Source organism: Arvicola amphibius, chromosome 3 (assembly GCF_903992535.2).
Source record: "Arvicola amphibius chromosome 3, mArvAmp1.2, whole genome shotgun sequence".
NCBI lineage: Eukaryota > Metazoa > Chordata > Mammalia > Rodentia > Cricetidae > Arvicola > Arvicola amphibius.
In genome coordinates, this window is record NC_052049.1 from 134,237,908 (window position 1) to 134,253,685 (window position 15,778).

Here is a 15,778-nt window from a genome sequence, read left to right on the forward strand (position 1 = left end):
CAGTTTAAAGAAAAAGGGGGGAATGAAAGACCCCCACTCAATAATAGCAGCTAGCAGCAGTAACGCCATTTCGCAAGGCATAAAATTTTACCAGCGCAGAGGACAGGGAAGCTCAGTTAAAGTTCAGCTCAGAAAAACAAGGGCGGTGGGGGCCAAGCAGGATATCTGTGGTCAGACACCCGGCCATGAGCAAGGGAACGGAAACAGCTCGTACCCTAGATAAACGAAGTTAACTTGCATATCTGATTTCTTGGAAACCCCCTGGAAGTGCCCAGCTGTCCCTAGTTTAAACCCGAGCCTTGTTTAAATTGTCCAATCAGAACCCTGTAACTACGCTTCTCGCTTCTGTACCCGCGCTTTTGCTCCCCGACCCTATAAAAACCCACTGCTCCAGCCTAAAGGCGCGCTAGTCCTCCGAGAGACTAAGTCGCCCCAGGTACCTGTGTATCTGAATAAAGCCTCTTGCTTTTTGCATCCGAAAAGTGGTCTCGCTGTTCCTTGGGAGGGTCTTCCCAGACTGGAAGACAACCCACTTCGGGGGTCTTTCAGTTCCTGCCTTTTCCCTTGGAGGACCCAGGTTCACGCCCAGGCAGAGGTCCTGGCTCCAGCCTAGTTCCTGGGAGGTTCTAGACTCTTCCTCAGACACATGGGGGTGTTGGCTTAGGTAGGTCTGCTCTCTTGAAGGTCCTGGATTCACGTCTGGACCCTCAGCAGTCTCTGGCTCTCCTCTATTATATAAAAGTGTTATATAAAAGTGCCGCCCCTTGCAGACAGAAAACCACCTGTTTCTTTTGTATGAATTTTTAACCTCCTAAATGCTGGTTTAGGTGTGCCAGTATGCCTGGCTAAATAAAAATTTAAAAATTCAGTTTATCAGTTCCTTGGCACACTGCAGGTTCTTGCATGTGAATACAGGCTATCATTTTGGACAGAGTATCTCAGCAATAATTTAAAAAAAAAAAAACTCTAATAGAGAGTAAAATCATTTAGTCTAAATCCCTTTTTTGTAAATTGGAAATATTAGAAACAGAAACTAATTTACCCAAGACCAAAGAGCTAGCTTAAAGGTAGCTATGTTCTAGAACCTGATTTTCTATAACTCTGGTTCAGAAATATTTGTACTGTGCTACAATACAAGTAGAAATTGAATATACATCAGCAAGCGAGTATTCTACTTTGGAAGTCAGATTAGGATGATTGTGTAGATTTTCATCCCACTGACATGCAGAAGAGTTGTACCCTGGCTTCAGAAACATGGCCATAGGTCATTATAACTTATTATTAATTTTTAAACAATATTCTGGTAAATGAAGACCAGCATAATTCCAAAGATGTTGTAAGAGTAATTTCCACATGGGAGGATTATTCTAGTTACATGATTATTGAAGCAGGTTTTTTTTTTCTAACAGCAAAATTTTTAAATAAAAAAAATTCAAAGGAGCACAGCACACAAATCATCCACGAGCAGAAATGTTCTGAGAGGCAGCTGGGGAGGTAGCAGAGCCAGAAAGGGGGCTGCCTACTCAACACGCCTTACTCTCATGTTTACCTCTGAGGTTTCTTCATACTCATCTTTCTGAGAATACAGTATCTTTGAAGATATCTGGAGGTTTTGTCATGACATATAAATTCACAGGGTTGATACTGCTAACTAAGATGGCCACAGAGGGAGGTGGAGATATGGCTCAAGGTTAAGAGTACTTGTTGCCCTTGCAGAGAACCAAGATTCAGGACCCAGTACCACATGGAGGTTACCATCCTCACAACAGGGGATCTAAAACCCTCTTCTAACCTCCACATGGCGTCATTCGTGTGGTCCACATACATACACATAAGTACATAAGTAAAACACTTATTTTCACAGAATAGCAGTAGACTGGGTCCAAAATTAGCAAATTGGTTCTTCAGACAGAAGTGAACAAAGGATGGATTCTTGGAATACCAGCCTGGATAAAGAATACCAATCTGGGTAAACATAATAAATTATTCTTGAGGCTATTTATTTATAGCTATCAGCTGGAAGGTAAAAATTTAAGAATGTGTGATATGGGTTAACATTAAGGCTAGGAACTGACAACCTTTCCTAAGAAAAGCCTGCTGTAGTCGGTGGGTGAAATGGCGAACCACTGGCTCATACTCTCAACACTTGGTCCCTGGCTACTTTGGAAGGCTGTAGAACTTTCAGGAGATGGAGTCTTGCTAGAGCTTTGGCATTTCACACCTTGACCCCATTTCCTGTCATACGGTGAACAACTGCCTCATGCTCCTGCCATCATGGCTTCCAGGCTATGACTGACTGTATCCCTTTTTAAAATATATCCTCCCCAACCCCTGATCCATCTCACCCCTAGGTTGCTTCTTATTATCTGGTCACAGCTATGAGAAAAAGTAACTAATCAAAATCAGGGGTCACAACAATAGTGGCAGAAGCATGAAAGTTTTTAAAATGTCACTCTAATGCTTGTTTCACCATATCACCAATTCTTGTGCAAAGTACACATGGCAATGTGAGCCACAACACCTCTGGTTTAGGATTGCTGTCCAAGAAAGGACAATCCATATTACCATCTGGAATTCTTACAGTGTCAGCCTGGCTGTTGTGAAAGTACTTTAGGTGCAAAGAAACCATTCTAGATAGCTAGGCGTATGCTGACACATGCCCAGTGCCAACACCTGAGAGGCAGAGGCAGGAGGATTATGAGCTCTAGGCAGAGCCAGACACAGTGATGTGTACCTGTAATCCCTGCACTTTAAGGTGTAGATGCAAGGGTAGATGCTATCTAGAATGAGCTCTGGTGCCCTCTCCTGGCCTGCAAGCAGAACACTATAAAGATGATAATAAGTAAATCTTTTTTTTAAAAGATTTTATTTATTTACTAAGTATACAGTGTTCCACCTGCATGTATACCTTCATGCCAGAAGAGGGCACCAGACTCCATTATAGGTGGCTGCGAACCACCATGTGGTTGCTGGGAATTGAACTCAGGACATCTGGAAGAGCAGCCAGTGCTCTTAACCTCTGAGCCATATCTCCAGCCCTCGATAATAAATAAATCTTAAACAACAACAACAAAAAAGATGTAGGGGGAAAAGGATCAGGAAGTTCAAGGTCATTCTAGATTACGTGAGACACTATCTCAAAACCAACCAACCAGTCAACCAAATTCTAGATCAGTCCGGATTACAAAGCAAGAACCTCTCTCAAAAGAAATAGAACATTCTAGGTAATATTTAGATCCTTTTTCTTTCTTTTATACAAAAAAGTCAGGTACAGAAAATCCCAGAAAACTAGAAGAATTTTTTTAAAAGTATCTGTCAGTAGTTTATATGATTTACAGACTGACTTAGTGCTCCAGATTTTGAGGAAATCTTATTTCTTGAAGAGAGCCACCCAGTGTTAACACACAAGACCGGCCCTGGTGTCCAGTAAGCAAAGAAAGGCACAATGTATCATTCCAGAGCAATTCTTTTTCCCCTAGAAAGAAAGAAATGAAGGAAAACATTCAGCCTTAAATACAAGACAAAGAGGGAAAAATACGGTACTAAAGTTTGATCCTTAGAATCTATATGAAGCTGGAAGTTGTCCTCTGACCTCCATAAGTGTGTTAGAGCACAATCCCACAGACCCATATCATGCATACATACAATAACAATAAAATAATATTAAAAAGCAAAACTAAAAAGCTGAAGATGGAGGACTTTCATTGGTTAATTAATAAAGAAACTGCTTGGCCCAATAGGTCGGAACATAGGTGGGTGGAGTAGACAACAGGATGCTGGGAGAGAGAAGGCAGACGCTTTAGGCAGTCCCCATGGGCAGTCGCCATGCTTCTCCTCTCCAAGACGGACACAGGTTAAGATCTCTCCTGGTAAGCCACCCCTTGTGGTGCTACACAGATTACTAAATATGGGTTAAAGCAAGAGAGAGTTAGCCAGTAAGAGGCTAGAGCCAATGGGCCAGGCAGTGTTTAAAAGAATATAGTTTGTATGTTGTTATTTTGGATCATAAGCTAGCCAGGTGGCCGGGAGCAGGGCAGGACGAAAAGCAGGCCTGCCCTCAGCTCATTACTACATAGCAGAGTCATTTAAGAGTTAGCAGCCAGTCCAAGCTTCACATTAAATTCCAAGCTAGCATGGGCTACAGAGTAAGACCACAGAGACATATACAGTGAGGCCCTGTCTCCCCAACTCAAAGAAAAAAAAAATCAATAATGGGGCTGGAAAAATAGTTCATTAGTTAAGAGCACTTGTTCTTGCTGAGGACATGGGTTTGATTCCTAGTGTCCATATTTTCAAACTCAAATTCCAGGGCATGTGATATGCTTTCCTGACCTCTGTGGACACAAGATATGCATGTGCTTCATACAACACACACACACACACACACACCCCTACCTTAAAAAGGATAGTTTCTCAAGGTAACAAAACAGAACCACAAATCTTACATATTTAAATAAATGAAAAGGCTCTCAAATGTGATAAAAGTATTTATTTATAGAGAAATTTAGAAAGTATTTTGACATTATTAATAAGTTGAAACAACAGTAAGGGATTTATTGAGTATATGTTAACAGAAACAGAAAGACAGAGATGTTATTCATTCAAATAAAAAAACATTTTTCCCCCAAGCTAGGATATTGTTATATGGTCTACGGTGGTTTAAAGCTTATATGTATCCCAAGTTGGTCTTGAGCTAGCCGTTCTACTGCCCCAACCTACAGAAAGCTAAAATTATAGATAAAAGTTGCCACTTCTGGCTTTTACTTTTGATTCTCTTTGGTCATATAATTATTTAAGATTTTTATTTTCTTTGTGTATGTGTGTGTTTTCATTTGCAAGCCTGTGTCCATGTATATGTTGTGTGCACGGGTGATTGAAAAGGCCAGAAGAGGGAATTAGATCTCTCAGAGTTGGAGTTATCTGTGGAGTTCCTGGAGTTGGTTCTAGGATTTGAACTCTGGTTCTCATGGTAAAGCAATAAGTATTCTTGATCACTTAGCCATCTCGCTAGTCTTTTCGAACAATTATTATTATTATTTTTTAATTTGGGTGGTGGAAACAGGAGGACCAGGTGTTCAAATTCATCCTTGGCTAGATATATAGTGAGTCTGAAGTCAATCCGAACTATAGAAGTCCCTACTTCAGAAACAACAACAACAACAACAACAAGAAGGTGGACATGGCTGCTTATGCCTACAACTCCGGTCCTGGGAGAGAGATCCTAAGAGCTCACTGGCCAACCAGCCTTACAAATAACTGAGCTTCTGGTGTGGTGAGTGAGATGCCTTATCTCAAGGCAGTATGATGATGAAAGAAGAAAAGACATGAAGATGTTCTGTTTTGGCCTTTGTACATGTAGTACATGTGCACACCTGCACTCATATGCATATACTACTTACAGAGATATACATATACACACATACCAATCATATGACATACACAAATAAAACAAACAAAAGCCCACAATATTTTTGAGTACCTCTTTTGGGTACCAGATGTCAAGTGTTGGGAATTCAATGGTGAGCAGAATCCCTAATTACATAGAATTCTATAAATAGAGAAAAATATAGACAGCAGAGACAGGAGATATAGCCCAGTGGTACAGTATTCATATGGCATGTAAAAGGCCGTAGGTTCATTAGCAAATTAAATCTCTAGCAAATTAAACCCCCATGGCAGGTAGAGAATGTAGGCATTCTCAAAAAAAAAAAGATATTCACTGTCGTGGGGAGAGTGAAAGGGTTTGTTTCACTCTCTTGAAAAGACTTTCTAATGTTCATATTAAAAGAAAAATTTAAACTTATGTGTGTGTCTGTGTCTGCTGTTATGTTAGTATGTCACATGTTTGCAGGTACCCATGGAGGTCAGAAGAGGGAGTTAGATCCCTGAAGCCAGAGTTACAGGTCATCCTAACTGAGTGTTGTGAACTAAAAATGAGTCCTCTGAAGCAGTCAGTGTTAACTGCTAAGCCATCTCTCCAGCTCCCCAGACTCATACACTTTTTTAAAGTTTTATTTATTCATGTGTTTTATGTATATGAATGATCTGTTTGCATATGCCTGCAGAACAGAAGAAGGAACAGAACAGACGATGACATCAGACCCCATTACAGATGGTTGTGAGCCACCATGTGGGTGCTGTGAACTGAACTCAGAACCTCTGGAAGAGCAGCCAGTGCTCTTAACCTCTGAATCTTTCCAGCCCAGGTTCATATTTTGTCCTTACAGAAAAGTCACCACTATGAAGAAAAGTAGAACATATAAGCAGGAAATGATGTATTTTTCAATATACTGAGGCATGGCTCTCTCCTGAAAATTGCTTAGTGGTCAATTCTAGGGGACCCCATATCCTTTTTTGTTCTCCAAGGGCACTGTATATATGTGGTATACAGACATACATGCAGGCAGAATACCTATATGCCAAAAATAAAATTAAAATTAAATTTAAAGGTAAAAATTAAAAAGATGCTGCTGTCCAAACACATTTGTCATTCTAACAAAATATGTCTGCTCAGATATTTGGACACAGATATCTTTTCAAAAAAATATGTATGTATGTATGTATGTATGTATGTATGTATTATGTATACAATATTCTGTCTGTGTGTGTGTCTGCAGGCCAGAAGAGGGCACCAGACCTCATTACAGATGGTTGTGAGCCACCATGTAGTTGCTGGGAATTGAATTCATGACCTTTGGAAGAGCAGGCAATGCTCTTAACCACTGAGCCATCTCTCCAGCCCCCCACAGACATCTTTTTATAGTTTATTTATTTATTTATTTATTTATTTATTTATATTTATTTACTTTGGGGTTTTTTTGAGACAGGGTTTCGCTGTAGTTTTAGAGCCTGTCCTAGAACTAGCTCTTGTAGTCCACCATGGCCTCGAACTCACAGAGATCCGCTTGTCTGTGTATTTTATTTATTTTTCAAAGTTTATTTTATATGCACAGACATTTTGCCTTCATATATGTCTGTACTATGTGTGTACCTAGAGCCCAAGGAGGCCAAAATGAGACATGGGGTTTCCTGGGACTGGAGATACAGAATGTTGTCAGCTGCCATGTGGCTATTGGGAATTAAACTCAGGTTCTCTAAGAGAACAACCAGTACTCTTAATTACTGAGTCATTTTCTCAGTCATACATATTAAAAATTAAACACCTAATTTATTTCCAGAATGTATACTGTAAATACACATCCAGAGTATATCTTTTTTGCATCATTTTCTATATTTTTTATCTGAAATACATTAGCATTTAGTGCATACAGAACTTTCAATAATTCTGAATGACAACAAAAATATTGATAACAGACTGCTGGGAGAATAACCAGAACAAAATGCAGACTAACAAGTTAGTTCTGTAATAGCAGAGATAATTAGCTGTGTTCCTATGGGTCTCGAAGTGCAGAGTGAAGACTAGTCTGGGTACTGGTTTGGAGACACGACGGGACTACTGACACCTACGTTCCCCAATCACTGATGATTTGATGAGAACTTGATTCTTTTTTTTTTTTTTTTAAAGATTTATTTATTTATTATGTATACAACATTCCTTCCATGTTTGCTTGCATGTCAGAAGAGGGCACCAGATCTCACTATAGATGGCTGTGAGCCACCATGTGGTTGCTGGGAATTGAACTCAGGACCTCTGGAAGAGCAGTCAGTGCTCTTAACCTCTGAGCCATCTCTCCAGCCCGAGAACTTGATTCTTTATTAAAGAATCTACTGCACTCAAAGTGCCACTAACATGTTACAAAGGATCTGAATTAACTGATTAAGTATTTTTGCACTTCCATTCCTTTCTGTTTAGGTTTGAGAAATTCCAAAACAGAAGAGCTTCTGTTCTCCAGGGCAAATGGAACATATGAGAAGTGTGCATGGCAGCCTTGGGCAGCAGCAGCAGTTTACAGCAAGGCAGCTGCTTAATGAAAGATTCAAATAAGACTACATGAACAGTTCCCTACTAACTGGACCTATAAAGACTGCACACACTAGCCGGGTAGTGGTGGCGCGCACCTTTAATCCCAGCACTCAGGAGGCAGAGGCAGGTGGATCTCTGTGAGTTCAAGGCCAATTTGGTCTACAAGAGCTAGTTCTAGGACAGGCTCCAAAGTCCAAAGCTAGAGAAACCCTGTCTCGGGGGGAGGTGGGGGTGACACTGTGTACACTAAGGGAAAGAAACATCAAGTGTGTAGGTGGCTGGGCAGTGAGGCAGTCAGTGGGAGGAAGGAGTTGGCTCTACTTCCAGATATAAAAAAAATGGAGAGAACTTGAAATTCATGATGCTAACATTAAGTCAATTTAAGAGAGTCAGATGTGGTGATGCGCGTCTGCAATCCCACTATTACAAACCGGAGGAAGGAAGATCAAGAATTCAAAGTCATCATCATTTGCTACATATCAAGTTTGAGGTCAGCGTAGGCCACATGAAATCATGTCTAAAAAATCAACATCAGCCGGGTGGTGGTGGCACACACCTTTAATACCAGTATTCAGGAGGCAGAAGCAGGAGGAGCTCTCTGAGTTAGAAGTCAGCCCGGTTTACAGAGTTACAGGTTTGTTACACAGGGAAACCCTGTCTCAAAAGAAAAAAAGGGGGAAAATTGTGGTGGTGGATGCTTTTAGTTCCAGCAGAAGCAGAGGCAGGTGCACCACTATGTGTTCAAGGCCAGGCTGGTCTAGGGAGTTCCTACATAATGAGACCCTGTCTTTGGGAAGGTGAGGGAGGGAGGAGAAGGCTGGAGAGATGGCTCAGTGGTTAAGAGCAATGGCTGTTCTTCTGAGGGCCCAATTTCAATTCCCAGCAACCACTTGGCAGTTCAAAACTGTTTATAACTCTAGTTCCAGGGGACCTAACACCTTTACGTACATGCAGGCAAAAACACCAACACACACATCTTAAAAATAAAACAAACAAGTTTGTTTGTTGCTTTGATTTCCTCAACTGCCCCTTTATCACTGTTTTCTTCTTAAAGTCTGACTGAAAACTCCACCTGAAATCTAAATCCCCATATAAAACACAAGGGAAGGCATAGAAAGTACAGTTTAAATGACACAGCCAACATTCAGTGACTATTTACCAGCTATAAAAGGGAAATAATCTAAATAAAAAGCTGACACTAGAGCTAAAGAAATACACAGGGCTACACCATTTGCCTACTTGCAACCGCCGGAACTACAACAAACACATCATCTCTAGGAATGGTAAAGTGTGCTAAAAAGTATGCTACTACCCTTTGTGTGGGTACTGCCAAGAGGATGCAGACACTGAATACTCTTATAAGTGTTTGGCAATGTTTCTATTTGCTTGGCAATATTTCCAACAGTAAGCCTCTACTGGCTCCCTTGCAGAAACAATTGAGAAGGGATGGACTTACCGTCTTCTGTTTCCTGCCACACGATGCCTTCAAGGTTGACACTAGTTCCAGGTTCACAGGGGCCTAAGCATTCAGGCTCTGTGGCTAGAGCCACATCACAAGTGTTGACTCCCACTGATCGGGTACGGACCATAATCTGCTCACAGGGAGATGAGATGTCATTATTGACCACTGGCACTAAAAGATGCAGTGGCAGCACCGCTGGGGTGGAGACGGGGGACTCCATCTGTGAGAAAAGAGAAAGTACTAGCTGAGATACAGGAAGATTATTACAGAACATACTGTTTTCTAATTTAACCTAGTCCCACATCTTTTGTTGCCAGAGTGCAGGAACTCTGAATACAAAACTTGTTTCTTCCTCTCAAGTTCTAGCTCATGATACCATTATAGATCTGTGGTTTAGATGACAACATCTTAGGCTAGAAGCTATATTTTCATCTCATTTATTTACTTATTTTTGTGTGTTTGAAAAAGGTTCCATTGGGGCTGGAGAGATGGCTCAGAGGTTAAGAGTACTGATTGCTTTTCCAGAGGTCTTGAGTTCAATTCCCAGCAACCACATGGTGGCTCACAACCATCTGTAATGAGATCTGGTGCCCTCTTCTGGCCTGCAAGTATACATGCAAGCAGAACACTGTATATGTAATAAATAAATAAATATAAAAAAAAAAAAGAAAAAAAGAAAAAGGTTCCAAGCTGGGTGGTGGTGGCGCACGGGAGGCAGAGGCAGACAGATCTCTGTGAGTTCAAGGCCAGCCTGGTCTACAAGTGCTAGTTCCAGGACAAGCTCCAAAGCTTCAGAAAAACCCTGTCTCGAATAACAAACAAACAAGAGAGAGAGAGAGAGAGAGAGAGAGAGAGAGAGAGAGAGAGAGAGAGAGAGAGAGAGAGAGGGTCCAATGTGACTAAGGTTGCTTCAAACTCTCTATGTTGCTAGCAAAGGATACTCCTAAACTCCTGAACTTTATTTCCTTTTATTTAGGAGTCTCACTCTGTAGACCAGGATGGCTTTGAATTCACACTTATCTTCCTGTCTTGTCCTCCTGCCTGCGTGTGGCCCCCACTGCCCCTACCGCCTCACCTATGTAGCCTTGGTTGGCATGAACTCTCTATGTAGGCCAGGATCACCTCAAACTAACAAAGATTTGCTTTGCCTCTACCTCTAAGGCAGGTAGACCCTGAGTTCCAGACTGTACTATACAAACAAAACCAAAAACAAAACAAAATGACAAACAGACTTCTACTTTCCCAGCTTCTGAGGTAAATATTACTGACACCATTATACTTTCTACTAGCGCTGGACAGGACAACCTATCAGATTAAAATCAACGATACTAGGCTAGGGATAAAGAGAATCCAGACTTAAGGATGCTATGATTTCTAATAATCCTAGAGTATAACTTTAAGAGAAAAAGTACAAGTTAGAGGAGGGCTGGAAGCAATCTGATGAGGATTTCTGAACCTCAAAGTAGCATTGGTTGGTTAACGAGTATAGCATCTTTGACTAGGATACTATCATCAAATATGTCTGTGAGACACAGAGGTGCTGTTATCATGCAGAAGCAAGGCCATACTGTGTGAAGATACAAGTGATATGCATACACAAATCAGTTGAACACTAATAATCTACTTTGTATGAATAGACACCGTGTGTGTGGCCCACAGAGGTTAGAAGAGGGTCAGATCTCCTGGAACTGGAGTTACAGATGGTCATGAAGCACCACGTGGTTGCTGGGAATCAAGCTCAAGACCTCTGTAAGAGCAGTGAGTGCTCTTAACTGCCCAGCATCTCTCTAGCCTCTTACTTTATTTAATATTTTCCCCTCAGAGATTCAGACCAAACCCAGGGCCTTGTGCTTGCTAACCATGAGCTTTACTACTAAGTAAATCCCAAATCCTTGCCTTACTTTATTTTAAGTATATGTATGAGTTTGTTTGTGGGTGCTCTTGGAGGACAGAAGAGGGTGTCAGATTCTCCCGGAGCTAGAGGTATAGGTAGTTGTAAGCTACTCAACCTGTTCTGGGAAACTAACTCTAGCCCTCTACATGAGCAGCAGGCACTCTTAACTACTGAGCCATCTGTCCAGGCCCTCCTTACTGTTTGAATACTAATACATATTGAGTTGACAAATTACCAATGGTGAGTCTATAATGCCCAAATCCTAACTCAGTATTTTGCACATAAAATGTACTTAATACACAGCCTGGTAGTGGTGGTACATGCCTTTAATCCCAGCACTCAGGAAGCAGAGGAAGGTGGATCTCCACGTCAGAGACCTGTCTAATTTACAGAGTGAGTTCCGGGACAGCCAGGGCTACTTAGAGAAACCCTGTCTCGAAAAACAAAACAATAAAAAAGTACTTAACATACACATAAACTGATTTCCTTTGAACATATGCCATTAATCAGCAAGTCTAGAAAATGAATTACGGATTTGGTTTCTTTCCCTTATGAAAGACTTTCAGCTGACTTAAATCTGGTGTTAAATCCTAATTAAGAGATGAGACTAACATGAATGTTGAATATGGACTTTGAATAGAGACCTTCAGAGAGAGCCACGCACAGCTCACAATCCAAGCTGCCAGACAGTTCTGTGATGAATTCTGATTTGGGCATGTGCACATCCACCACACTGCTTATAAGTTACATACAACTTCCAGACTTGAAAAAAAAATCAGTTTTAAAGCTGTTTAGATACTGCCTCCTTTTTTATTCTTTCTTTCTCTCTTTCTTTCTTTCTTTCTTTTAAATATTTATTTATTTATTATGTATACAATATTTTTTGTCTGTGTGTGTGTGTGCCTGAAGGCCAGAAGAGGGCGCCAGACCCCATTACAGATGGTAGTGAGCCACCATGTGGTTGCTGGGAATTGAACTCAGGACCTTTGGAAGAGCAGGCAATGCTCTTAACCACTGAGCCATCTCTCCAGCCCTCTTTCTTTCTTTCTTTCTTTCTTTCTTTCTTTCTTTCTTTCTTTCTTTCTTTCTTTCTTTCTTTCTTTCTTTTTTGGTAGGGCTCTGATTTCTTGGTTTAGAAAGTTATCAGTACCACAGATCAATACTTTCAGAGTTCAAAAAAATGTTCATACATTGGTTTTGTTTTTTATTTGTTTGTTTATTTATTTATCTTGGTTTTTCGAGACAGGGTTTCTCAGTAGCTATGGAGCCTGTCCTGGAACTAGCTCTTCAAGGCTGGCCTTGAACTCACAGAGATCCCGCCTGCCTCTGCCTCCCAAGTGCTGGGATTAAAGGCGTGTGCCATCAATGCTTGAATGTTCATACATTGATTCTTTGACTAATTCTGGTCCCTTGAGAACTGCCAAAAACAGCTATTCATATCTTTCTATTCACACACATACCCCAACACTTTCTTTTTCATAAAATGAAATGGAAGTGCAAGTTGTATGATGAGTCTTCTGCTCTGCTCTCTTGGAAAAGTAACAAATTTGTAATTTCTTTTTATGATTTGGTAGGTCCTTGAAAGACCCTTTAACCGTTCCATACAAGCCCGGCATGATGATGTATGCCTATAATTAATTTCAGTATTACAGAGGTGGAAGCAGGCAGATCTCTGTGTAAGTTCCAGGCCAGTCAGGCCTTCACAAGGAGACCTTATCTCAATTAAACAGCAAACTTCTTACATAGGGTCTGAGAAGATGGCTCAGTGGGTATGGTGCAAACATGAGGACCCAAGTTCAGATCCCCAGCACAGGGTTTCTCTATGTAACGGGACTGGCAGTTCTGGAATTCAATTTGTAGATCAGAATGGCCTCAAATCCACAGAGATCAGCCTGCCTGGCTAATAATTATTATTATTAACTTTTTATTTGATTCTTTGGTCGTATGAGATAAAGTCTCCCTACAGTCCAGGATGTCACAGCCTTTGCTATATAATCTAGGTTGGCCTTGAATTTATCATAATCCACCCGACATTAATAAGGACCACACCCAGCTTCCAAAATTATTTTTCTTTGGAGAAATCTAGTCTAGTCTTGAAATTAATATGTGTTCGAGGATGACCTTGAACTCCTGATCCTTCTGCCTCTACTTCTTAGTGTTGAGATTTCAGGGAGGTGCCACCGTGCCTTGTTTTATGCAGTTCTCAAAGAAGTTAGACTATGGGCATGCTTTGCTACATAATGTATATTATATACATTATATAGTCTATAAAATAAAACATCAAAGGTACCTGTACTTAATCAGTATCATGATTACCTGCTTTGTAGACAGTACCAGTGCACGCAATTATTCAGTATTACTCAATAATAATAGTAATAATAGAATCTTGTTAAGCACATCTTTCTAATATTCTTGTGGCACTATGAACTCTTTCAAACATTTAGTGTTTGGACAGCATCTGCAGTGTTTACAGTGGTTCCGGTTTAACTTTAGGTATTTTTTTTCTTCCACCTTCTTCAATTTTTTTAAAAATTACATTTGTTTCTTGTGTGGAGGAAGGCATGTGCTTATGGAGGTCAGAGACCAAATTGCAGGAGTCAATTCTCTCCTTCCATCATCCAGGGTTTAAATCCAGATTGTCAGGCTTGATAGTAATGCCTTTATCTAGTAAGCCATCTTGCAGGCTCTTAAATTTTCTTTATTTTAGACAAGGTCTCATGAAGCCCAAGTTGACCTCAAATGGATTATCATCAGGCATCCATCTTCCTGGTGGTAGGATTACAAGTCTTATAAACAATGCCTGGCTCAGGTTTGACTTCCCTTCCCTTCTTGTAAGAAGTTTCTTTTTTCTGTAGGAAGTGCATTCCCACAACCACACTCTACTATAGAAACAGGCCCAGATCTACCCTAACTGTATGGAACAGATTCTTTTTTTCCTTTGGTACCTTGAGATATAAAGACTAATTAAATCTCTAGCTTCTGAGGTCATTTGTCTGGCATATAAAGAAATCTCTCCTAGACTAAAAGGAAAGCACATTGGCTGCTCTTGCAGAGGGCTCAGATTCACTTCCCAGAAACCACATGGCTACTAACAACTATCTGTAATTCTAGTTGCAGGGTATCTGATGACCTCTTCTAGCCTCCTCGGGAACCAGTCACATACATGATGCAAAAATACACACACAGGCAAAACACCTATACACTTAAAAATAATAAAAACCTTATGGAGAAAGAAAGCTTCCCTGAGGACGAAGCTGGCCCAAGTAAAGCTCATCATTTCTTAGAATGTACAAAATCTTCATAGTTTAAACTAACTTGAGCCAGTTTCCATCAATATGAAAAAGTTTGTACCACTAGATCATCCACAAGTTTGTAGTATTTTTAAAAAATATTTATTTATTATGTATCAATAGTCTGTCTGCATGTATGCCTGCAGGCCAGAAGAGGGCACCAGACCTCATTACAGATGGTTGTGGGCCACCATGTGGTTGCTGGGAATTGAACTCAGGACCTTTGGAAGAAGCAGGCAGTGCTCTTAACTGCTGAGCCATCTCTCCAGCCCCTGTAGTATTTTTTAGTTACTGACTTACGTTAGAATAAAAATGTGGAACAAGCCTGGTCTAAAGGCATTCTTGTGGGACACCACCTCCATCCTAGCTGACAAACATCTAGTACTCTATAAGGCCTCTGACCCAATACCTTGATAAAAATCAAGGCACACCAATCCACCCACCTAATACTCTATAGGGGTAAAAAGAGGTGGAAAGATGAAGGCACCTTTCTTAGAACCAAATTTGATTCCTCACCATTCTTTTTCTGGATCCTTCTCTTTACTTAGCCAACATAAAATATCTACAATGATATAAGCACTACAATATAGTAAATGGTGAATGTAGTATGATTATTGCCTCTAGGTCATGGGTGACCAAACAAATATGAAAATGAAGTCCCTACACAATGGGCATAATCACTTGTATCTACCTGGAATAGAGGCAGACAACATTTTAGCTGCATCATTTTAATTTTTTCTTTTTACTTTTGCAGTACTGGGTATTAAACCCAGGACACTGTACTTTCTAGGCAAGCCCTTCTGCTCCATCTTAAGGGACAAGTTCAACAAAAAGCTCAGAAAAATTCAGTTACTTTGGTTGGATACAATACCAAATACATGGTCTCCGAGGAAGCAACAGTAATTTTGTCAGGAGAATGAGAGAGAACACTGGAAAATTTCCAGCAGGTAAAGAGTCAGTGCAAGATGATAATCAGGAAACTGAAATGATGCATTAAGTTTCTAAGCTTTTACTATGCTAGGGCTGAAGATGCAGTTCAGTGGTAGAGCATGTACATCACCCTGGGTTTGGCCTCCACCACAGAGACTTGTTTTTTTCTTTTTTATCATATTGTCAAGATGAATGCAAGGCAAGGATACCATTAGAAGCCCACTATGACACTCCAAGGAAGAAACGACCACCTGAACTGAGGCAGAGGTAGTTTTAGT

At 40.6% G+C, this 15,778-nt stretch overlaps 1 protein-coding gene across 3 annotated transcripts in view; it reads right to left on the reverse strand.

Annotated features, from left to right (window-relative positions):
- Window positions 1–15,778, reverse strand: part of Znf609 (zinc finger protein 609) — a 133,106-nt gene that overhangs the window by 32,855 nt on the left and 84,473 nt on the right. For all 3 annotated transcript variants that reach the window (XM_038322445.1, XM_038322444.1, XM_038322447.2), the window contains exon 3: window positions 9,381–9,606. In XM_038322445.1, the coding sequence (XP_038178373.1) occupies window positions 9,381–9,606 (226 nt within the window). The remainder of the gene's footprint in view (window positions 1–9,380; window positions 9,607–15,778) is intronic.